This window comes from Rana temporaria, chromosome 3, assembly GCF_905171775.1.
Source record: "Rana temporaria chromosome 3, aRanTem1.1, whole genome shotgun sequence".
Classification (NCBI taxonomy): domain Eukaryota; kingdom Metazoa; phylum Chordata; class Amphibia; order Anura; family Ranidae; genus Rana; species Rana temporaria.
In genome coordinates this window covers 477111135-477137187 of record NC_053491.1, presented here as the reverse complement: position 1 = coordinate 477137187, position 26053 = coordinate 477111135, and the positions used below count along the sequence as shown (strand labels likewise).

General features: G+C 43.4%; 1 protein-coding gene across 1 annotated transcript; it reads left to right on the top strand.

Annotated features, from left to right (window-relative positions):
• Positions 1-1197: 1197 nt before the first annotated feature.
• On the top strand, positions 1198-26008 carry LOC120930741 (olfactory receptor 493-like). The gene is made up of 3 exons (XM_040341915.1): positions 1198-1260; positions 23342-24246; positions 25942-26008. The coding sequence occupies exons 1-3, from the start codon at positions 1198-1200 to the stop codon at positions 26006-26008; spliced, it is 1035 nt and encodes a 344-aa protein (XP_040197849.1).
• Positions 26009-26053: the final 45 nt, after the last annotated feature.

Sequence of the window (26053 nt, the reverse complement as noted above, 5' to 3'; positions counted from 1 at the left end):
TTTCCCGACGTGCATAGCGCGAAATTACGTTACGCCGAGCTTTGTGGATCGCGTCGGGTCAATAAAGTTGCGTCGAAAAAAAAAAAAGATACGGCGGGAAAAAAAAAAATTCAAAAATAAATAAAATTGCGTCGCTGGACAGAAGGGTCTGCTTTTACATGGTGTACTAACTTTACACCTTGTAAAAGCAGCCCTAATTTTGCGTTTGCAAACTAAAACTTACGGAGAAAAAACGAAGCTGAAAAGCTTTGTGGATCTCCGTAAGTGCTAATTTGCATACCCGAGGCGGCATTTCGACACAAAATGCCCCCATCGGCGGATGCGGTACTGCATCCTAAGATCCGGCAGTGTAAGTCCCTTACACATGCCGGATCTTCTGCCTAACTATGGAAAACTGATTCTGTGGATCAGTTCCAAAGATAGAAACAGGGATACGACGGCGTAACAGCAGTTACGCCGTCGTATCCCTTTTGTGGATTTGGCCCACTGTTCTTTCTGCCTGGAAACTTGAGATTGTCCATGGCAACCAAAAAGTGTCCCTTTACGTGAAAAGTGGTTTTAGACCAGCTAGAAAACAGCGATAGTAAATAAGAAAACTTGCAGAATTGAGTGATAGTGGTTAGTGGGGAAATTAATTTTATTATTATTACATTATTTTATTTTTTTAATTATTTATAGTTATTTATTATATTATAATTCATGATTTTTTTTTTTTACTTTATCATACCTGGGATGTCTACTAGACTCTTGTTTGGCAGATTTAACTGTGTTATTACTAAGAATTACAGACCTGCAATATAAAACGCCAAATTTCTATGCAAAACAATGTACTTGAGATGAAAAATTATGACATAATCATACCGCCAAGGAGGCTACAAGGTAGATTTGGTATTAAAGAGGAAGTAAACCCTAATGGGGTTTACTTCCTCTATGTTTCCCTGCAAAGGTAAAGCATAATGGGCTACTATGCATCGCATAGTAGCCCAATATGTGACACTTACCTGCAGTAGAAGCCCGCAATGTCACCGTCTTCCTCCATGGCACTGAGCGTCCATCTTCACCAGTCTTCTTCCGGGGGCCGCGAACTCCGGCTCTGTGACTGGGCAGAGTCGCGTGACGTCACTTCTGAGAATGCGTGCGGGAGCCACCTTTAATGGCATGAGCCCAGCTTGAAACGGCACATCGTGCCCTTTTAAGATGGCGCATACGCAGAAGAAGGCGTCACTTGGGGAGATTGCAAAATATTGCAAGAACCTACAGGTAAGCCTTAATCTAGGCTTACCTGTAGGTGTAACTTTTCCCAGAGGGTTTACAACCACTTTAACTTCTTCAGACCCGGGCCATTGCAAAATGACGGCCACAAGGTGGCTCTATAGGTCCGGGAGGCTGTCTTTATATACGTCTTTATACGGCCTTGGCTCCTCCGGCGACTGGGGGGTGCACGAGCATCACTGAGGTGCCGATGTGTGTGCCTGGTGGCTGCGATGACCGCCAGGTACCAGCGATCGCCCGTTACACAGCCAAGGACGTGGATCCACCTCCTGTCAGGGAGGGGAGACCGATGCTGTGTCCCTTGCACATAGGGACACAGATCGGTCACCTCCCCCAGTCAGTCCCCTCCCCCCACTGTAAGAATCACTCCCGGGAACATATTTAACCCCTTCCTTGCCCCTAGTGTTAACCCCTTCCCTGCCAGTCACATTTATACAGTAATCAGTGGATATTTATAGCACTGATCGCTGTATAAATGTGAATGGTCCCAAAAAAGTGTCCGATGTGTCCGCCATAATATTGCAGTCCTAACAGATAAGCAGATAACCGCCATTTTTGGTAAAAAAAGTAATAAAAAAAATGTCAGAATTCTATCCCCTATTTTGTAGCCACTATAACTTTTGCGTAAACCAATTACTATACACTTATTGCGATTTGTTTTACCAAAAATATGTAGAAGAATATGTATTGGCCTAAACTGAGAAAATAAATATTTAAAAAAAATAATAATTGGGATATTTATTATAGCAAAAAGTAAAAAATATTTAGCTGGATTCAGAGAGAGCGCCACATCTTTAAGGCGGCGTATCGTATTTACGCTACGCCGCCGTAAGTTAGATAGGCAAGTACTGTATTCACAAAGCACTTGCCTCCTAACTTACGGCGGTGTAGCGTAAATGTGGCCGGCGTAAGCGCGCCTAATTCAAATGAGGATGGGGGGGCATGTTTTATGTAAATGATTGGTGACCCGACGTGATTGACGTTTTTTACGAATGGTGCATGCGCCGTCTGTGTACATATCCCAGTGTGCATTGCTCCAAAGTACGCCGCAAGGACGTATTGGTTTCGACGTGAACGTAAATGACGTCCAGCCCCATTCATGGATGACTTACGCAAACAACGTAAATTTTTCAAATTTCGACGCGGGAACGATGGCCATACTTAACATTGACTAGGCCAGCTAGGGGGCAGCTTTATCTTTACACGGCATAACTCTTACGGAAACGGCGTATCTTTACTGCGACGGGCGCACGTATGTTCGTGAATCAGCGTATCTAGGCATTTACATATTCTACACCAAACTCAACGGAAGCGCCACCTAGCAGCCAGCGGAAAAATTGCACCCTAAGATACGATGGCGCAAGCCGTCGTGTCATAGATAGGTTTAAGTGTATCTCAGTTTGAGAATACACTTAAACTTACGAAGGCACAGATTCCGAGTTACATCGGCGTATCTACTGATACGTCGGCGTAACTCTCTCTGAATCCGGCTAATTGTTTTTTTTTTCAAAATTGTCGCTCTTTTTTTGTTTATAGCGCAAAAAATAAAAACCGCAGAGGTGATCAAATACCACCAAAAGAAATCTCTATTTGTGGGAAAAAAAGGACATCAATTTTGTTTGGGAGCCACGTCGCACGGCCGCACAATCTTCATTCAAACCGTGACAGTGCCAAAAGCTAAAATTTTGGCCTGGGCAGGAAGGGGGTATATGTGCCCAGTAAGCAAGTGGTTAAAGTGTAAGGTACTTGCACTGTTTTGAGAGAACTCTAATATCAAGTATAGACATTGGGCCTGTTCCACAAACAGCGGCGCAAATTAAGTTAGTCAAAACTTATGTCATTTAAGTTACGGCACCCTAATTTGGTGTCGTAAGTGCCGTATCCACAGCGCATTTGCGCATAAAATTGCGCAAGCGTAACTTAAATCCCGAGGCGATAGGCGGGGTTATTGCAAGTGGGAAGGAAGTGGGCGTGCTTCATTGTAATGAGCCGTGACCCCATGCAAATGAAGGGCCGGCCGTACTGCGCATGCGCGCACGAATCTGCTGCTCACTGGGCATGTGCAGAACTTGGCTTGGCACAATCAGTGAGATAGGTAAAAGGCCAAGCGTACTTAGTTTGAGGATCGCCCTGTGTATAAAAAGCCCCACACAAACACACTTCCCTTGCAAAAGTATTTCCCTGTGTTACCCTTCCTAGAGCAAGTTGCTTCTGCTCTGATCGTTTGTCGGTGTTTGTTGGTGAGTTGTGTGTGATAGAGAAGTTTTGGAGGAGTATTAGATTGTAGTTGGTGTTTGTTTCTGCTAAGTGTATTTTGTGTTTGTTTTTTTCTGAGTGTATTTTGTGTTTGTTTTTTTCTGATTGTATTTTGTGTTTGTTTTTTGCGTGTTTGTTTTTGAATTTGTAGTAGCTGTCTGCTTGTGTGTTTTGCTTTTTGTGTGTTTCTTCTGTGAGTTTTTTTGTTTGTTTGTTGTGTGTGTATTTTTGTTTGTTTGTTCTGTGAGTTTATTCTTGTTGCTGAGTGGTGTCTGTGATGGCACCCAAGCGCAGGAAGCTCAATTTTTCTCAGGTTGAGAAGCAAATTCTTGCTCGGGCCATCGTCCTATATGGGCGATATTTACATGGCCCTGATAGCCGGAACACCTCCCCGGCCCAAAGGAAGGCGATAATAAAAAAGATAACGGATCAGATAAATGCGGCGGGGGGGGAGACGAGGACCCCCGCTGGCATCCAAAAGAAGATTAACGATCTAAAGAGCCTGGTCCGTAACAAGGTGGCCCAAATAAATGCCCATACCACGGGAACTGGAGGAGGCCCAGCCTGCCCCATCCAGCTGAGTGAGGAGGAATGGGCAGTGGCCCAGTGTTTCCAGCCAGAGCAGGTGGTGGGCCTGCGTGGATATCAATCTGTTGTTCCTCTGAGGCCAGGTACGTTTTTGGGTTTTTCTACCTGGTGATTAGCATGTGTGGGTGGGGGAAGGGAAGATGTGCCAAGTGTGTGGATCCTCAAACCTGTGATTGTTTTGTGTCCTCCACAGATGACCAGGAGATTGCAGGCCCATCAGGCCAGGAGGTTGCTGGCCCATCAGGCCAGGCTGCTGCACCACCCCAAGGACAAGAGGCTGCTGATGAGTCCCAAGAAGGGCAGGATTCCCCAGGGGAGGGGAGTGGCCACACCTCCCCTCATGAGGAGGTTGAGGGGGAGGAGGATGAGGGGGAGGAGGATAAGGGGGTGGAGGAAGAAGATATGCAGATTGGCAGGGAAGTCCTTCCGGCCTCAGATTTGTTTACCCTTGAGGCTACCCCTGAGGCTACCCCTGAGGCTGGCAGCAGTCAGGCCACCATCAGAGGTAGCCCCTTCCACTCCTCCCTCAACAGGCCTCAACCCACAAGGGTCACTCTCTCCCCTCCTCCAGGGCCACAAGCCTCAGGGGCAGGCAGGATGGCGACCCAGGGGGGTGGCCGAGCGTCTGCCGGGCAGTCTGCAGAGGGACAATGCCCGGCAGACCCGCCATCTGGGTCAGATAAAAGAGACTCTGACCCAGATGGAGCACAGCCTGGATGCAATGAAGGAGTCAATCAGTGATGGGGCCACAAACTCATTGGCGGTCATCACATGCTTGTGGGACTTGAAGACCGCCACAACAGGCGTGGCCCAGGAGGTGACTGCCCTGACCCAGGCTGTGCAGGACAATACCAGGGCTGGCCAGGCCAATACGGCTGCCCTCACTCTCTGTCTCACAAGGATAGGAGTGGCCTTGGAGGGCAGGCCAGCAGGAGGACAGTCACCAGGGGAGGCTCCTCCTTCCCGTGCTCACCCACCCCCCCATGAAGATACTCCCTCCCCTGCTCACACCCCCCCATGAAGATACTCCCTCCCCTGCTCACACCCCCCCCCATGAAGATACTCCCTCCCCTGCTCACACCCCCCCATGAAGATCCTCCAGTTGGCCGTGCCCGTGTCCGAGCCCATGGGCGGCCCAGGCGTAGCAATCACCGCCGCCATAAATTTCGCAGGGGTACTTTTGATTTTTGAATTTTATGATTTTTTTTGGTATACTGTACTTATGATTTGATTTATGTGTGTGAATGATGTGTGAATGTGGGGGGGTGGCATTCCTGATTAAATAAGGGTGTCACCCTCAGTTTTGGTGGAGTAGGGATCCCCAGGACCAGGGAGAAGTGATCCCAGGTCCCTGAATGGTGTATGAATGCACAGTGACATAACTGGAGCCGTGGCTTGGCGTTACTGCTCCCAAGTACCGGTGGGGGGGGGTACTTGGATCTAATCCAATTAGATGTGCATGTGATGTGTCTGTGCTAGGGACCACAGTGGCGTGCATTCATGCATTCTCATTGTGACATAATTAATGTGTGTGTTTACTGTGCAAAGATGCATTCTGCGAGGCGTCTCCTGACTGCTGTTCCCTCAGAAGAGGGGGTACCCTCGGTTACTAAAGTCACTAGTCTAGCTATGCGCATGGATGCCCCTGGCATGTTGGCATACAGATTGTTGTCCTGCAAGTGTGTGTGCTCAGCTCTTCCTTAATGGTATTGCTTTAGCTGACCTTTACACGGCATGTGTAAAATTAGGGCTGCTTTTATAAAGTGTAAAATTGCTCCGGCAAACTAACAGAAGCACACAGGGCGTAATCTACGGCGCACACACTTAATTTTGTGGATCGCCTTATCTCCCTCATTTGCATCTTTGCCTCTCAAAACAGCGGTGTGTCTAGCGTATTTTGCGCTCGGAGAAGCGCCGGTGTACGTTTTTTAGGTAGGACGAAAAAAAGTAAATTTCAGGCGTAACTCGTTTTGAGGATCAAGCGCATAATTAAGCGCAGCGCAAATTTCAATTACGCTGCGTATCTCGAGTTAAGTCGGCGCATCTGCTTTGTGGATCAGGCCCATTGTATCCAAATTCTAAAGGCATTATTAAAAAGTAAAAGGGAGGATGGGTAGCCCTTATATGTTTGTTGGTTTTGACCTAAAGTTAATGATAAAAAAAAAAACAGAAGTGAAAAGTGACGATAGCATGTGTTTAATTTGCTTGATTATGATTTTTTTTCAAATTCTATGGCTCATTGTTACTAATATGAAGTGAATACAGCCTTATGTCAGTTCCCTTCCTTCAACTTCACTTTAGCTTACTTTTCCACCCTTCCCACTTAAAACTGAACCATTGAATCCTAAAAAAAAAACACAGCTCTGCCACAGCAAAGCTCTGCCTGCCCCTGATATGATCTTTGCTCTATAAACTGTGGAGCTGCTCTAAAAATGCCCTAACACACTTCAATATACTCAAGTAAAAATGGATGGTCACACTACACTCACGCTGCACTATCACTATATTCACACTACACTTACACTCTACACTCACAATAGCACACTAACTCGCTAGTAGCAATGAGTAATTTCTATCTCTCTGCACTCCAATATCTCACTGCAAAGGGCTGCTCTGGGAAGGATCATTTTATAGAGGGGGGGGGTGTCTATGAGCAATGAGCCATGATTTAGATTGGCGCTGCTTTCTGTTGTTTTATTCTTACATGGACTGCATGCCCAGAAGAGATGGGCGTGTATGCATAGTTTCTAGACCATCGAGGAGACACTTGAATAGTTACTAAGGTGATGAGAACTAATATATGGGCTGAGGGGAGTGATCTACTTCAATTCTACTGCAATTTTCAAGTTTTGCCACAGATTCTCAATTGGATTTAAGTCTGAACTTTGACTGGGCCATCTTACACATGGATAAGCTTTGATATAAACTATTACATTGTACTGTAGCTCTGGCTGTATTTTAAGGGTCATTGTCCTGCTGAAAGGTGAACCTCCCCCCCAGTCTCAAGTCTTTTGCAGACTCTACCAGGTTTTCTTCTAAGATTGTCCTGTATTTGGCTCCACCCATCTTCCCATTATCTCTGACCAGCTTCCCTGTCTCTGCTGAAGAGAAGCATCCACACATTATGATGCTGCAATCAGCATGTTTTACGGTGGGGATGGTGTGTTCAGGTTGATGTGCAGTGTTTGTTTTCCGCCACACATAGCGTTTTGCTTTTAGGTCAAAAAGTAAAATTTTGGTCTAATCTGACTAAAGCACCTTCTTCCACTTGTTTGCTGTGTCCTCCACATGGCTTCTCATAATCTGCAAACAGGACTTCTTATGTCTTTCTTTCAACAATGGCTTTCTTCTTGTCACTCTTCCATAAAGGCCAGATTGGTGAAGAGCACGACTAATAGTTGTCCTGTGGACAGATTATCCCACCTGAACTGTGGATCTCTGCAGCTCCCCCAGAGTTACCATGGGACTCTTGGCTGCTTCTTTGTATGCTCTGTAAAGTTGGGCTTAATGGCAGAGTGGTCAGAAGAAAGCCATTACTTTCAGCAAAAAAACGAAATGGCACGTTTTGAGTTTGTGAAAAAGGCATGTGGAAGACTCCCAAAATGTATGGAGGAAGGTGCTCTGGTCTGGTGAGACTAAAATGTATCTGTTTAGCCATCAAAGGAAACACTATTACTGGCGCAAACCCAACACATCACATCACCCAAAAAACACCATCCCCACAGTGAAACATGGTGGTAGTAGCATCATGCTGTGGGGATGTTTTTCAGCAGTCAGGAGTGTGAAACTGGTCAGAGTTGAGGTGAGGTGCTAAATACAGGGATATTCTTGAGCGAAACCTATATCACTCTGTGTGTGATTTGAGACTAGGACGGAGGCTCACCTTTCAGCAGGACAATGACCTCAAACACACTGCTAAAGCAACACTTGAATGGTTTAAGGGGAAATGTAAATGTGTTGGAATGGCCTATTTAAAGCCCAGACCTTAATCCAATAGAAACTATGTGGTCACACTTAAAGATTGCTGTTCACAAGCGCAAACCATCCAACTTGAAGTAGCTGAAGCAGTTTTGGAAGGAGAAATGGTCAAAAATCCCAGCGGTAAGATGTGGCAAGCTCATAGACTTATCCAAAGCAGCTTGGAGCTGTGATAGTCGCAAAAACTTTTCCGGTCGAATGTTCCGCCTACAAGCTATCGTAGAATTCTAATGTTGTATGACTAGTAATAATTATATTTAATAATTATTATGGAGCTGCGGTGGCTCAACGCAATTGGCACTGCGCTGACAAGCCATTCACCTCTGCAGCTAGGGGTTCGGATCCCGGTCTCGGCTACATGTGAATTGAGTTTGGTGGTCTCAGCCCGGCTCCCGGTGGGTGTGCTATGCGAGGTAAGCCTGTGCTTAGTACGCCCACCCCCCTCCCACAAAAACCACCACACTTAGACGCACTCGAAATTGGGTTAACATGCACGCACTTTGACCACGCGGTCTCTAAAAAGAGAGGCGAAGGACTAACGGGGCTGGTTGAGCGGGCTAGATCCTCTCACTCCCTTATAGGGAGTCCCTCTGCCCCATTGGGCTTCAAAGCGGAGCAGGTAGGGCGGGCTGTGTGGGAGGACCCCCTCACACACCCGCCATTGCCACCCGGGGCATGGAGAAAGGTGGCAGATTGCCTCTGGGGGAGACCTGCCTACTCCCAACTCCTGCAGTCTGGCTCCTCTCTCGAGTACACGCACAAAATACACTTTAAAAAAAAAAATATTATTACTAGTCAACCAACATTAGAATTTTTCTATAGCCTATGGGCCGAGCATTTGATCGGAAATGTATGATTGAATCTTCTTAGAACTATCAACAGACACCATAAGCCTTCAATGACAGATTCAACGTTTTTCGATGTTTTGTCAAATCTTCGTCGTTCATGTTGAATTGTCAAGTTAGTTCTAGCTAATTTACTGCTCCTCCTCTTTGGTTACAATCAGCCAATAACATTCATCATCATCATTATTTTTATTTTACTTCCCCCACCCAATTCCAGCAGCGATATTTTCTCTCTATAATGTCGAATCTTTCCTCTCTATAATGTTGAATATTTTCTCTCTATAATGTCAGATCTTTTCTCTCTATAATGTCAAATATTTTCTCTCTATGTAGAATAATCTTGGACTAATAGAGTTAGGGTTAGGCACATTCGACCAACGAAAATGAAAATAAAGGGCCAAATTCTCAAAAAGCTGTGCAAATTTAGTATTACCTAGCTTATGTCATTTAAGCTACGGCGCCCTAAGTTGGTGTCGTAAGTGCCGTATCCACAGCGCATTTGCGCACAAAATTGCGCCATCCGTAACCTAAATTCCGAGGCGTAAGGCGTGGTTATGGCAAGTGGGAAGGAAGTGGGCGTGCTTCATTGTAATGAGCCGTGACCCCATGCAAATGAAGGGCCGGCCGTACTGCGCATGCGCGCACGAATCTGGACCTCACTGGGCATGTGCAGAACTTTGCTCATCGCAATCAGTGAGATAGGTAAAAGGCCAAGCGTACTTAGTTTGAGGATCGCCCTGTGTCTAAATAGCCCCAGTCAAACACACTTCCCTTGCAAAAGTATTTCCCTGTGTTCCCTTCCTAAAGCAAGTTGCTTCTGCTTTGAAAGTTTGTCAGTGTTTGTTGGTAAGATTTGTTTGTGAGAAAAGTTGTTGAGGAGTTGGAGAGTCTAGTTGGTGTTTGTTTTTGATAATTTGTTATTTGTTTTGATTTTTTGCCTGTTTGTTTTTGATAAGTGTTTGTTTTTTGGTGTGTGATTGTTTTTTGTTTCCCTTTTTTGCCTGTTTGTTTTTGAATTTATAGTAGCTGTCTGTTTGTGTTTATTTTTTTTTTGTGCTGTGTTTTTTTTCTTTGTTGTGTGTGTATTGTTGATTGATTTTTGGGTGAGTTTCCTGTTGCTGGGTGGTGTCTGTGATGGCCACCAAGCGCAGGAAGCTAAATTTTTCAGTGGCAGAGAAGCATATTCTTGCTCAGGGCATCATAAAATATGAGCGCTTTCTCCATGGCCCTGAGAGCCACAACACCACCCCGGCCAGGAGGAAGGAGATCCTTAAAAAGATCACCGATCGGATCAATGCGGCGGGGGGGGGAGACCAGGACCATCGCTGGAATCCAAAAAAAAATAAACGATTTGAAGAGCGTGTCCCGGAACAAGCTGGCAACACTGCATGCCCATACCAGGGGCACTGGAGGAGGGGGACCCTGCCCAGTCAGGATGAGTGAGGAGGAATGGGCAGTGGCCCAGTGTTTCCACCCACAGCAGGTGGTGGGCCTGCCTGGCTTTGACTCTGATGCTCCTGTGAGGACAGGTAAGTTTCTAATTGTTTCTATCTGTTGATTAGCATGTGTGGGTGGGGAAAGGGAAGATGTGCCAAGTGTGTGGATCCACCAACCTGTGATTGTTTTGTGTCCTCCCCAGATGGCCAGGAGGTGGCAGCCCCATCAGCCCAGGAGGTTGCTGGGTCATCAGCCCAGGAGGTGGAAGCCCCATCAGCCCAGGAGGTTGCTGGGTCATCAGCCCAGGAGGTGGCAGCCCCATCAGCCCAGGAGGTTGCTGGGTCATCAGCCCAGGAGGTGGCAGCCCCATCAGGGCAGGAGGTGGCAGCCCCATCAGGGCAGGAGGTGGCAGCCCCATCAGGGCAGGAGGTTGCTGGCCCATCAGGGCAGGCTGCTGCACCACCCCCAAGACAGGCTGATGCTGAGTCCCAAGAAGGGCAGGATTCGCCATGGCAGGGGAGTGCCCCCAACTCCCCTAATTTGGATGTTGAGTGGGAGGAGGATGAGGGGGAGGAAGATGAGAATATTGTTATTGGCCATCAAATCCTGATGGGCCAAGATAGGACCTTTGAGTCATCCCCTGAGGGTACCCCAGAGGCTCCCAGCAGTCAGGCCACCATCAGGGGTGGCCCCTCCCAACCCTCCTCCAACATGCAGCAGCCCCCATGGGTCACTCCAACCTCTCCTCCAAGGCCACAAGCCTCAGGGGCAAGTAGGAGGCCGACCCCGGAAACCAGGGGGGGTTTGAGCGTCTGCCGGTCAGTCTGCTGAGGGACAATGCCCGGCAGACCCGCAGTCTGGGTGAAATTAAAAAAACAATGACCAAGGTGGAGCACAGCCTGGGTTTAATGAGGGATTCACTGGGTGACGTGGCCACCAACTCAGTGGGGGTCATCACCTGTTTGTGGGACCTGAAAAACGCCACAACAGGCGTGGCCCAGGAGGTGACTGCCCTGACCCAGGCTGTGCAGGCCAATACCCGGGCTGTGCAGGCCAATACCCGGGCTGGCCAGGCTAATACGGCTGACATCACTGCCTGTCTGACAAAGATAGCCGTGGCCTTGGAGGGCAGGCCAGCAGGAGGACAGACACCAGGGGAGGCTCCTTCTTCCCCTGCACAGACCCCCCCGTGAAGATAATCCCTCCCCTGCACAGACCCCCCCCATGAAGATCCCCCAGTTGGCCGTGGCCGTGCCCGTGGCCGTGCCCGTGGTCAGCCCAGAAGGAGCACTCGGCAACATCAGTAAGTTGCAGGGGTACTTTTGTTTTTTTTTCTTTTCTTTTTTTTTATTATACTGTACTTATGATTTGGTTTATGTGTGTGAATGATGTGTGAATGTGGGGGGTGGCATTCCTGATAACATAAGGGTGTCACCCTCAGTTTTGGTGGAGTAGGGATCCCCAGGACCAGGGAGAAGTCATCCCAGGTTCCTGAATGGTGTATGAATGCACAGTGACATAATTGGAGCCGTGGCGGGGGGTTACTGCTCCCAAGTACCAAAGGGGGGGGGGGTACTTGGATCTAATCCAATTCGATGTGCATGTGATGTGTCTGTGCTAGGGACCACAGTGGCGTGCATTCATGCATTCTCATTGTGAGATAATTAATGTGCGTTTTGTGTAAAAAAAGACATTCTCATTGTCATATAAGTAATGTGCATTTTATGTGCAAAGTAAATGTTTAAAGGTCACATAATCTCTGTGATTTTTTGTTGTCAAACCAAAAAAAAAGATAATTAAGGTCCATTTACTGGGCAAAGATGCCTTCAGCCAGTTGTCTCCTTATTGCCTGGCCCTCAGCAGACCGGGTAGAGGTGGTTGGGGGGGATTGCCTGGGTGGGGGGTCAGGTCAGGACATATCTCAACATGCAGGCCCCTTCTCAGAGCAAAATTATGGAGGATGCAACATGCCCCAATAATTTGACAGACAAAGTCTGGGGAATACAAGAGTGTACCCCCAGTCTTGTCAAGGCATCTGAATCTGGACTTGAGAAGGCCAAATGTCCGCTCTACTATTGACCGGGTGTGGATGTGCACCTCGTTGAATTTGCGTTCTCCGGGTGTTTGGGGGTTCCTAAAAGGGGTCATGAGATGGGGTCCCAACGCATATCCAGAGTCACTTGTAAGGGAAAAGACAGGAGGATATTAGTCATGCATGTGCCCCTTGTGATGTCTGCATCATGGGGGGGCATACCTGACACCAATGTCACTCACCAATCAGCCAGCTGTCTCCATAAACGTTCATCTCCAAGTCTTGGTAGATCTTGGTCTGCCGTACAATAAAACTGTCGTGGCACGACCCTGGAAACTTGGCAAAAACGTGCCAGATGAGGCAATGCGCATCTACAATTATCTGGACGTTGATGGAATGCCACCCTTTTCTGTTTCTGAACAGGTGTTCAGTTTCATGGGGGGGCTGTAGTGCCACATGCGTGCAATCTATCGCCCCGATGGTCCTTGGGAAGCCAGCAATGCTGTAAAAGTCAGTCATGGCTTGAAGACGCTGCTCCTCCTGGGTGGGCTTGACAAATTGGTTGGTCATGCGCCGCAGTATGGCAGGGACCACCTGATGGACACATCGGCTCATTGTCGACTGCACCATCCCAGCCAGACCTCCAGATGCACGCTGGAATGAGCCTGTAGATAAAAATTGGAGGGTTGCCATAACTTTATGTAGAGGTGGCAGGGCATGGGAGCGTCTGGTTGGGGTGATAAGATCCTCCATAAGTAGTTGGGTGAGCTCCAGGATGGCTTCCCTATCAAACCTGAAGTTGCCATACACTTCATAATCTGGCATTTGAAACAGATCACGCCGTGGCCGATAAACTCTCTCCGGTGCCCTCATCCTCCTCCTCTGTGCCCTCCTCCTCCTTTGTGCCTGTAAGGTGGCAAGTGCCATCAGAATCATTGATGTCCCAGGCATTTTTCCAGACAGATCCTTCACAAGTATAGCTCTAGTCACTACCTTCAGCAAACCCTTCCACGGCATGTGTAAAATTAGGGCTACTTTTATAATGTGTAAATTTAGACAGGGAAACTAACAGGTGCGCACAGGGCGGAAAATACGCCGCACACACTTAATTTTGTGGATCGCCCTAACTCCCTCATTTGCATCTTTGCCTATCAAAAACAGCGGCAAGACTAGCGTAATTTGCGCCCGGGGATGCGCAGGTGTAACTATTTTAGGTAGGACGGAAAATCCAGAAATCTAGGCTTAACTCGTTTTGAAGATCGGGCGCAAAGATACGCGCCGTGTAAATTTAGAAAACTTTAGTTAAGTCCGCGTATCTCTTTTGAGAATTTGGCCCAAAGCATTTGTTTATGTCAGATCTTTCAGTTTTCGTATTCTGTGTGTCCGTTTTCGTTTGTTAAAACGATAACGAAAATACCTGAAATTCGGACGGAAACAAATGCACATGTTTGATATACATGTAAAACCTATGCAGGGAGATTTGGTTCATCTCTGTGTATCATCTGAGGTTGTTCATGTCACTAGGTGTATGGAGGGTTTACATCCACTTTAATGTTAGTTTGTTTATGTTGAAGTAAAAATTTCAATAGTACAATTCTATTAGCATTAAAAAAGGTATACCATTGTTTAATGGAATCCTCATCCATTAATCCATCGTCCGGTGGTACTTCCCACTGGGGGGGACCATACGTAGCCCCCACTTATTTAGACCAATGAACTATCAGGCTTGGAATTATTTAATCGACCCCAAATCCCCCAAAAAAGTATACCACTTTTTCACAACTTACTTCAGGACAAAGGTATTTTTCAAAAACTCCAACCTATGCTTAAATGGGAAAGTGACCCAGGAGAATATTTTACAGAAAATCAATGGCAGAAAGCTATAGGCACTACATTGGCAACCTCCCGTTCCACAGATATTTGGAGCTATCCCATAAATGTACCCTTTGTTGGTACGCCACCCCCACTCAGGTACATAACATGGTCCCCTCTGCATCACCAAACTGCTGGAGAAACTGAGGTGTTCCGGGGACTCTCCTCCACATTTTCTGTGGATGCACCAGGCTAACCAGATATTGGCTTGATGTTTCCCATTTGGTGAACACAGTCTCGAATTCTTCCCTCACCCTGACCCCTAAATTAGCTGTGTTTAAATATAGGTGTAAAAGAATACCCACCTCACACACAGAAAGTGGTTATGCATATCTTATTGTCTGCCAGACTGGCATTAACACGGGCATGGTTATCACCGACCCCTCCCAGCATTGAAGCAGCAATTTCCCTGGCACATACCCATATCACATACAAACATACAATGGACTCTAGTGCGGCACATACTCATATTACATACAAACATACAATGGACTCTAGTGCGGCACATACCCATATCACATACAAACATACTGTACAATGGCCTCTAGTGCGGCACATACCCATATTACATACAAACATACAATAGACTCTAGTGCGGCACATGTCCATATTACATACAAACATACAATAGACTCTAGTGGGGCACATACCCATATTACATACAAACATACAATGGACTATAGTGTGGTTAAATTATAGCAAGTTGACAAAGTTTGGGCTTCCTGGTTCAAATGAATTCACTTAAATTGTCGGTTAAATTTTCCCTCTGTACCAATTGCATACATTTGCTCAATAAGTGTTTGATTTATCTGTTGGATTATGCTGAACACTTGTATCCATCATTCATACTGTTATATTGGTCTTTGCTTGAACCTGTTTGTTTGTTTTTTGTTGTTTCTTCAGGTACAATCCATGTTATCTGTATTGTGAGTTTTTACATTTGCATTTCTCAAAATTAATTAAAAATATTGAAAATTAGAATGGCACCCAGTATAATTCAACCCAAAAGTCTAAGGACATACTTTGAATGAATAGGGGCCATGGCTCCACCTCCTAAGTGACCTTCTCTACAGTGCCCTTTATTTACAGGAGACATCACTCACTACTGCATAACTCTCTGCATCAGGTGACGACCACCTGGACCGGAGAAGAGACAATGAGAAAGAAGTATTAGCACATCATGTAACTGGCCTGAGGACTGATGAAAAAGGTATAACAATTATAAAACATGCACACTTTGAAGCCTTTCAATGTGCATGGAGGCTGAGTTTGGAGTTGAGATTTGAAGCAGATTTGTGCCATAGAGGCTCTCCACGGCTCTCGCTATGATTCTACCCATTGACAAAATGCGTCTGATGGAGGATACGTGCTGACATCACCACGCTGTCTCACTAGGAGGACGGGAGTTTGTTTGCAGCCGGCTTTATGATTTTATACACAATGTTTTTACTCTGCAAAATGTAAGTGCAATACTGCTTCATTTAAGCCCCGGACCTTTAGGCAGCTAAATGCCCAGGCCAGGTTTTGCGATTCGGCACTGCGTCGCTTTAACAGACAATTGCGCGGCCGTGCGACATGGCTCCCAAACAAAATTGGCGTCCTTTTTTCCCCACAAATAGAGCTTTCTTTTGGTGGTATTTGATCACCTCTGCGGTTTTTATTTTTTGCGCTATAAACAAAAATAGAGCGACAATTTTTTTAAAAAAAACAATATTTTTTACTTTTTGCTATAATAAATATCCCCCAAAAACATATATACATTTTTTTTCCTCAGTTTAGGCCGATACGTATTCTTCTACCTATTTTTGGTAAAAAAAATCACAATAAGCGTTTATCGATTGGTTTACGCAAAATTTATAGCGTTTACAAAATAGGGGATAGTTTTATTATTATTTTTTTTTACTACTAATGGCGGCGATCAGCGATTTTTTTCGTGACTGCGACATTATGGCGGACACTTCGGACAATTTTGACACATTTTTGGGACCATTGTAATTTTCACAGCAATAAATCAGAAAAGAGAAAATTGCGCTAATCGAATGAAAATTAAATGAATAAGTAGGAAGGCTGCAATAGCGTGAACTAACACAAAACGATAGAAAAAACAAAGAAAAAATTGCGCCAACCAATAATAAACCAGTGAAGTCCTTTGTGTTTCCTATAAGTGAAACATAGAAAAAATGTGCACCATATAGGAGCATAAAAATGAAAAAAACTATTTAAAAGTTAAAAATTTCTGTATCAAAGTCCATAGACGATAAGTCCAACCCGGACAGCACCCAGTGTGAAGATGATTGACAGTTGTGACCCGCCACCATATGGACTGAGGCTTACCAATAGGTAATTTGATAACAGCGTTATTCAAATTACTGCAGGATACTTCCAGAGTGCGGGATATCAGCCAGAAATACACCAGGTCACAGCCCCTTTAAGAGATCTACGACGGGATGCAGCAGGATACACTAACGGTATTCGTCCTCATAGCATGTCACAGCCCAGTCAATGCAAACATAAAAGGAAGGAGACCGCACATAGGGTAGTATGCACTAACAGGTTTTAATTAAAACGGTTAAAACTACTTACAGGCGAAGGTAAATAGGAAGCAGATAAACAATTGCCGGCCGGCATCTAACAGGAGCCCTTCCTGTACGCGGTGACGTCACTGCACTCCGTCCCAGACGCGTTTCGTCACAATATGACGTTCTCAATGGGAATGGGCTCTGCAGTGAACCACCGCTTAATATATCCAGACCTCGCTTTGACTGCCAGGAACCGGAAGTAACCAAATCGCCATTTTGAAAATGGGAAAACTAGTTATTTAGTGTGTGCGGGACCTTAAGTGCCCTTAACTACGTTGAAAACTAAAAAATAAAGAATTCTTTATTTTTTAGTTTTCAACGTAGTTAAGGGCACTTAAGGTCCCGCACACACTAAATAACTAGTTTTCCCATTTTCAAAATGGCGATTTGGTTACTTCCGGTTCCTGGCAGTCAAAGCGAGGTCTGGATATATTAAGCGGTGGTTCACTGCAGAGCCCATTCCCATTGAGAACGTCATATTGTGACGAAACGCGTCTGGGACGGAGTGCAGTGACGTCACCGCGTACAGGAAGGGCTCCTGTTAGATGCCGGCCGGCAATTGTTTATCTGCTTCCTATTTACCTTCGCCTGTAAGTAGTTTTAACCGTTTTAATTAAAACCTGTTAGTGCATACTACCCTATGTGCGGTCTCCTTCCTTTTATGTTTGCATTGACTGGGCTGTGACATGCTATGAGGACGAATACCGTTAGTGTATCCTGCTGCATCCCGTCGTGGATCTCTTAAAGGGGCTGTGACCTGGTGTATTTCTGGCTGATATCCCGCACTCTGGAAGTATCCTGCAGTAATTTGAATAACGCTGTTATCAAATTACCTATTGGTAAGCCTCAGTCCATATGGTGGCGGGTCACAACTGTCAATCATCTTCACACTGGGTGCTGTCCGGGTTGGACTTATCGTCTATGGACTTTGATACAGAAATTTTTAACTTTTAAATAGTTTTTTTCATTTTTATGCTCCTATATGGTGCACATTTTTTCTATGTTTCACTTATAGGAAACACAAAGGACTTCACTGGTTTATTATTGGTTGGCGCAATTTTTTCTTTGTTTTTTCCACAGCAATAAATGCTTTTAAATTGCATTGTTTATTGTGAAAATGACAGTTGCAGTTTGGGAGTTAACCACAGATGCAGCCGCCACAGTGAAGCACGGGGAAGCCATGTTTACATACGGCTCTCCCCGTTCTTCAGCTCCGGGGAGCGATTGCGAGGGGGCGGCTACAAACGAATAGCCGCGCCCTCGTCCCGGATCGCTCTCTGCGGGTTACCGACCACCGCATGTACCGGGGGGGGTCCCGATCGGACCCCCGACCCGCGGAAAGGCGGGGACGTATATGTATGCCCATATGTCTGTACGTGCCATTCTGTGGACGTACATATACATGTGGCGGGTGTTAACCAGTTAAATAAATATCTGGTTACACAATATTATGCTATGGTTGGTTTCTCTTTCTGGGTTTATTGCTGAGTTTGTTGCTGAACTCAACGATCTTGGACTGAACGGTGGTATCGGTGTGTGGATATGCCAATGCAGCCATCCATATAGGGCTTATTTCCATGATCTTCTGTGCAAGTAAAGACATTGGCTGGGCTATAGCCACATGCCTGGTTATGCATGCCATCTGGTAAGCGATTTTTCCTATAGGTGGTGGCACACTTTGTTGAGTGATTCACTGTGGTGTTATTACTATAAGAATCAACTTATCATCTTACCAATTTTTGTTATTGAAGCACAATATATAATTTCACTACCGAATATATTCATTGAATTATTTTGACTATGCCAGTGCAGCTTGCTATGATGTGCAAGTATTCATAGCATGTTAGCACATTATGTACCTCCTAATTGCCCTAGTACATTGATGAGTGCTCCTCCTTGGTTAAGTTACTGCCTCTTCCATGTAATCACAATCTTAACATCTTATCATGAGTCTTCAGTCAGTCTTCTCTACTGTTGGGCCATGTATTACATAACTATGGCACACAGAGTTACCTCGTCCTGGCACTATACTCTTACTCCAACCATCTTACAGATTCTGGATTGTACACTGAGCTGTGTATGCACGGTAATCAGTGTACAGGTTATAAAACATTGTTAGCAGGAATGAAAAGAGGTTTTTACAGTAGTAGACATACATATTCTCCTGTAACTTAAAACTCCAACTACCACCATGTTTTTTTTTTAAAGGGAACAGAAAACAGTGCCATCTACGTGCAGTAAGTATGCAATTTAATAAGGACAACTTAACTGAGTACACTCACAAGAACACCCCCACACCAAAATCCCCCCTCCACCAAATGATTTGAACCCCTGCACAAAGCAAGGTCCATAAAAATATGGATGAGGGAGTTCTGACCACAACCCAATAGAACACATTCCCAGAAGAATTGAATCTTTTATAGCTGCAAAGGGTGGGCCAACTAAATATTGAACCCTATGGACTTAAACTTTATGGGCCAGATCCACAAAGAACTTACGGCGGCGTATCTATTAATACGCCACGTAAGTTCTATGATGCGCCGTCATATCTTTGTTTTGCATCCACAAAACAAGATACGCCTGAATGTGGTCTAGATCCTACCGACGTACATCTTAGTACGGCGTCGGATCTTAGGTGCATATTTACGCTGGCCGCTAGGTGGCGCTTCCATTGATTTCCGCCTAGAGTATGCAAATTAGCTAGATACGCCGATTCTCAAATGTACGTCCGCCCGGCGCAATTTTTTAACGTTGTTTGTGTTCGGCTTTTTCCGGCGTATAATTACCCCTGCTATTATGAGGCGTACTCAATGTTAAGTATGGCCGTCGTTCCCGAGTCACTTTTTGAATTTTTTACGTCGTTTGCGTAAGTCGTTTGCGAATAGGGATTTGCGTAGAATGACGTCACCGTCGTAAACATTGGCTTGTTCCGGTTTAATTTCGAGCATGCGCACTGGGATACCCCCACGGACGGCGCATGCGCCATTAAAAAAAACGTTGTTTACGTCGGGTCACGACACATTTGCATAAAACACGCCCCCATCACATCCATTTGAATTCCGAGCCCTTACGCCGCCAAAGATACACTACGCCGCCGTAACTTACGGCGCAAATTCTTTGAGGATTCCAAAAAAATAAGTACGTTACGGCGGCATAGTGTATCTTAGATACGCTACGCCTGCCTAAAGATAGGCAGATCTTTGTGGATCTGGCCCTATGTGTGTGTAAAGGAAGACGTCCCAATACTTTTGGTAATATCATGTATTGAACTACTAACCTAAAGCGAACTACACAAATCATATCTTCTGGATACAGTGTGAATTAATTTACTCAGATTTACTAAAAACTCACACACAAGCAAGTCATGCTGAACCCATACCAATTGTACATTGTTTACTTCCAAAAAATATGAATGGAATGTAAAACAGTTCCATTCACCTCAGTAGTGTTGCAATCTGATGGTTCACATCCCATCACACTGTGCTGAAAAAAAAATGCACTGACAGGAACTACAGCAATTAGTAAAGGAAAATGTTGTTTGGGCCAGCATGGCCAAAATAATTATTTAAAGTGAAAGGAAAGCTGTAGTTAGGTTTTAAAGCTTAACTCTAGCTTTCATTTAACTTCAAATAGTTTCTAAGCAAATTATTTACTAGAGCATTATATTTAAAAAAAAAATACATTTATTGATATTACAGTCACAAACATAAACCCAAAGAGATCTTGATTACTCTCTATGGAATCTTTAATCTGCAAAGGAATAATATAAATGTTTGTGTGAAAATAGGTTTCCTATTCAGTCAACTGGGCTTATCCACCGATACACATCATATGCTTTACACTTACAATAGATATATAAGATACGTTTTATTATTTTATCTCTTCCTCTCTTTCTATTTTGTTTACATTATTTTGCAAATATTTGCTATTATTTTCACTCCCTTAGCTTTTATTATTTATTTTTTGATTCCTTCAATTTAAGACATTGAAGGAGTTTAACACATTCTGCTTTTATTCCATGTTAAATAGAAAAAACTCGTAGGAAACTCTCTCATGAAGAAATGTATGTAATATTGTTACATTTTTAATATTGACACTTTAATTTTATGTTATAAAAAAAAATACAAATCTACATTTTTTTGGGTTTATTTAAAACTTAAGTTAAGTTATGAAAAAAAAATGGATTTTCATCACAGATCATTAGTAAATAAAGTAAGTACATTTTTAATTTCAGACTAAATTCACCAAGTAATAATGCTTTAATTGATTGAAATATTAATCATTAAGACAAATAATAAATTCTATAACTTGATCCGTCCCTTTTCTTTGCATTGTGTAGAATAGTTTTCAACTACTTTCATGGCATTAATCCGGACCTAAAGCCAAATACTACACATATATAAAGATCTCTCTCTCTCTCTCTCTCTCTATATATATATATATATATATATATATATATATATATATATATAGACATAGATATATATAGATATATTAACTCCCTTCTTGCTATGTAAATGTAGTTTTTAAAAAGCTTTTTTTTTACATACCGTATTTTCTGGCGTATAAGACGACTTTTTGCACCTAAAATCATGCCCCAAAAGTCGGGGGTCATCTTATACGCCGGGTACCTGTGTCAGACGTCGGCCATCCATTATTAAAAAAGCGCGCCTCCTCCTCTGACTGTTCCGTGATAGGCGGAACACTAATTTTCCCAGCAGAGCCTCTGTTTAGTGTTCAACCTATCACGGATGCCTTCTCATCCTCAGCCTCGGCCTCGGACGAGAGGACATCCGTGATAGGCGGAACACTGAACAGAGGCTCTTCTCGGAAAATTACTGTTCCGCCTATCACGGAACAGCCTGAGGAGGAGGCGCGGCTTTTGAATAATGGATGGCCGCCGTCTGACATCTCTGCAAACAGGAGAAGGTAGGGAGATCGTCGAGGCAGGGAATGGAATGACACAGTGAGGCATGTTACTAATGGCACAGTGAGGCATGTTACTAATGGCACAGTGAGGCATGTTACTAATGGCACAGTGAGGGATGTTACTAATGGCACAGTGAGGCATGTATAGATGGCACAGTGAGGCATGTTACTAATGGCACAGTGAGGCATGTTACTAATGGCACAGTGAGGCATGTATAGATGGCACAGTGAGAGGTCGTCTTATACGGTGAGTATATCCCAAAACCAACATTTTAGCTGGAAAATTAGGGGGTCGTCTTATACGCCCAGTCATCTTATACGCCGGCAAATACTGTATCATGTATGTACTGTACATATGTCATCTTTTGTTTGCCCAGAGTTATACTTCTTATCAATGTTTATGTTGTTTTTCTTATATAATGAACTAAAAGAATAGAGACAGTCCAATTAGAAAAAAAAAAAAAAAAAAAAACATTCACTGAGCTTATAAAAAAGGATGACTTGAATTAACCTCCCTGGCGGTATGATTCTTTCAGAAAAAACATGCTGAGAGCGGTACCATTATTTGCAAGGAAATTTGGCGTTTTATATTGTAGGTCTGTCATTTTTAGAAATAACTCACTTAAATCTGACCAAACAAGAGTCTTGTAGGCATCCCGGGTATGACATTTTTTTAAAAACAAAATTATAAATTATAATATAATAAATAATTATAAATAATTATAACAAATAATAATATAATTATAATAAAAATTACTCAATAATGTAATCAAATTAAAATCACTGAAATTTGCTCAGTTGCAGAATTGTTGCTGTCATTATTATTTTTTTTTAATGACAAATTTCCCCACAAATCGCTATCGCACAATTCTGCAAGTGATTATAATTTATTATCGCTGTTTTTTAGCTGATCTAAAACTATTTTTGACATAAAGGGACACTTTTGGTTGCTATGGACAATCTACAGTTTGCAGGGAGAAAGAAACGTTTTTATTATATAAAATGACATGCATGACACAGGACAGACCACTAGGGACAAGGGGGGGTGTGTATTTTTTACATACAGTACTATAATCTATAAGATTACAGTATACTGTATGTAAGGTGTTTGTTTACGTTTTTGAATTTGGCGCCGTTCTCCGTCCCCGTGCGTCGTAACGTCGCAGGGAATGGAGATCGGCGTCACACGGAGGCACTATGTGAATCGAGCGAGGTCCCGCTCGCTCACACAGCGCGGTGGCATCGCTGGATCCAGGGACAAGGTAAGTAAAAAGTGCCTGTGGATTCAGCGAGGCAAGCCTGAGACTGACTCGGGGTTACCGATCGTAGCAGGAAAATCTAACCCCGAGTCAGTCTCGGGAACACCGCCAGGCAGGTTAAACAAATATTAGCGTTAGAAAAAAAATCCCATTTCCCAAGCTGCATTTAAGACATATTCAAAGTCACAGGTTCACCTTATTTGCTATCAATCATTTTGCAAAGTCACCTTATATTTTTTCCTGCTATGGTTAATACTTAAAAAAGATATATAAATCTTTTCTGTTTTCTCACAGACCACACATAAAGGTAATGTCACCACATTCTTCTTTTTGGGATTTAACAACAATGCCATATATAATCTGCTGCTCTTCTCCTTGGTCCTAATTATATACATGGTGACAATATGTGGAAACTTTTTGATCATCATGTTGATATATTACAGCAAGACCCTTCATTCTCCCATGTACTTCTTCCTCTCCCAACTCTCTTTATCTGACATCATGCTGACCACAGATATCGCTCCAAACATGTTACATATTTTTCTACATGAGAGGACCTCCATATCTTTTTCTGGTTGCATATTTCAGTATTGTGTTTTCTCTACAGTAGAAACATTTGAATGTTACCTTCTGACAGTGATGTCCTATGACCGCTATCTAGCCATCTGCTCTCCTCTGCATTATACCTCCATTATGAAACAAACACTTTGCATTCAACTAATTCTTGCGTCCTGGATTTTCAGCTGTTCTATGGCATTAATACTAACACTCGGCTTAAGTCAACTAGAATTCTGTGGGCCAAATGCTATTGACTATTTATATTGTGATTCAAATCCTCTTGTGGAACTTTCCTGCTCGGACACATCAAAAGTTCTAATGGAAATTACTGTGTTGTGCTTTCCTGTGCTAATATTACCCTTCCTAGTGATAGTGGTTTCATATACTTACATTGTTTTAACAATATTAAAGATTTCCTCCTTTTCGGGAAGACTGAAATCCTTTTCCACTTGTAGCTCCCATCTCACTGTTGTGTTTATATTTTATGGAACCCTAATTGCCACATATCTGATTCCAAAGAAAGGACAATCACAAACGATCAATAAGATAATGTCCTTGTTGTACACGGTTTTCACTCCCTTTGTAAATCCTTTCATATACAGCTTGAGGAATAAAGATATCAAGGACAGTTTAAAAATGTTGTATAAAAACAAAAGGATTTTTATTTAAAACCTTTGGTAAAAGTTAAATTATTTAAATATATCTGTTTAAACTTGAAGACAACTTGGTGTGCACTAGTCTCAATATATTAGACTTCTACTGATACAGGTTTTACTGTGTTTCTCTTAGCTACGTACCTTTACATTGATTCAAATGTATATTGTGTATATCGAATTACCCTTTTTGTTTTGTATAATGCTTTATATGTACATTTTAATAAAAAATATTGAAACCAACAAAATATTAGACTTCTACCTTACTGATACAATGCTTAATAATAAATTGGTATTATACCGCGTACACACGAACATTTTTCGGGTTGTAAAAAACTTGTTTTTTTAAAAATGTCATTTAAAATGATCGTGTGTGGGCTTCAGAGCATTTTTCTGGTTCAGAAAAACTACAAAAAAATGTGAACACTATTTTTTAACAACGTTTTAAACTATGTCGTTTTTCGGGTTGTAAAAAATGATCGTGTGTGGGCTTTAAGGACGTGAAAAACCCGCGCATGCTCAGAAGCAAGTTATGAGACGGGAGCGTTCGTTGTGGTAAAACTACTGTTTGTAATGGATTAACCACTTAAGCCCCAGACCTTTATGCAGCTAAAGGCCCAGGCCAGGTTTTGCGATTCGAACAAAAAAATACAGCGCACAGGTTTTGCGATTCGGCACTGCGTCGATTTAACAGACAACTGCGCGGTCGTGCGACGTGGCTCCTAAACAAAATTGACATCCTTTTTTTCCCACAAATAGAGCTTTCTTTTGGTGGTATTTGATAACCTCTGCGGTTTTTATTTTTTGCGCTATAAACAAAAATAGAGCGACAGTTTTGAAAAAAAATCTATATTTTTTACTTTTTCTATAATAAATATCCCCCAAAAATATATAAAAAAACATTTTTTTCCTCAGTTTAGGCCGATACGTATTCTTCTACCTATTTTTGGTAAAAAAAAATCGCAATAAGCGTTTATCGGTTGGTTTGCGCAAAATGTATAGCGTTTACAAAATAGGGGATAGTTTTATTGCATTTTTTTTTACTACTAATGGTGGCGATCAGCGATTTTTTTCGTGACTGCGACATTATGGTGGACACTTCGAAAACAATTTTGACACATTTTTGGGACCATTGTCATTTTCACAGCAAAAAATGCATTTAAATTGCATTGTTTATTGTGAAAATGAAAGTTGCAGTTTGGGAGTTAACCACAGGGGGCGCTGTTGGGGTTATGTGCTCCCTGAAGTGTGATTACAACTGTAGGGGGGTGTGGCTGTAGGTGTGACATCATCGATTGTGTCTCCCTATAAAAGGGATGACACATTCGATGCAGCCGCCACAGTGAAGCACGGGGAAGCCGTGTTTACATACGGCTCTCCCCGTTCTTCAGCTCCGTGTGTATGGCAGCCAGTCCAACACAAGCTTCTGGAAAACCAGACTCTGACTGAAAGTGCTGACCAGAGTGTTCTACCGGGAGGAGGGCTGAAACGAAAAAATACCAGTGGTGTGTACTAGGCTTTTCTTCGTTTGATCTTCTAGATTTGCAAAATACTATTAACTTAACTCATCCAGGGATCCCCTGTTTTATGTTTGTGTATGGACCATTGTATTGCAAACAAACAATTTTCTCCTCATATTGGGGGAAACTTCTACAGTCTAACCCTCACCTTTTTTATCTCTAGCAAGGACCATGAGAAAGACTACAGGATGTCTTTTCGCTTCATCCAACTGTTTAAATTAAAATTGTAGTTCAAAACCACTAGATTTAAAAGGGGTACTGATCTTCCCTACATA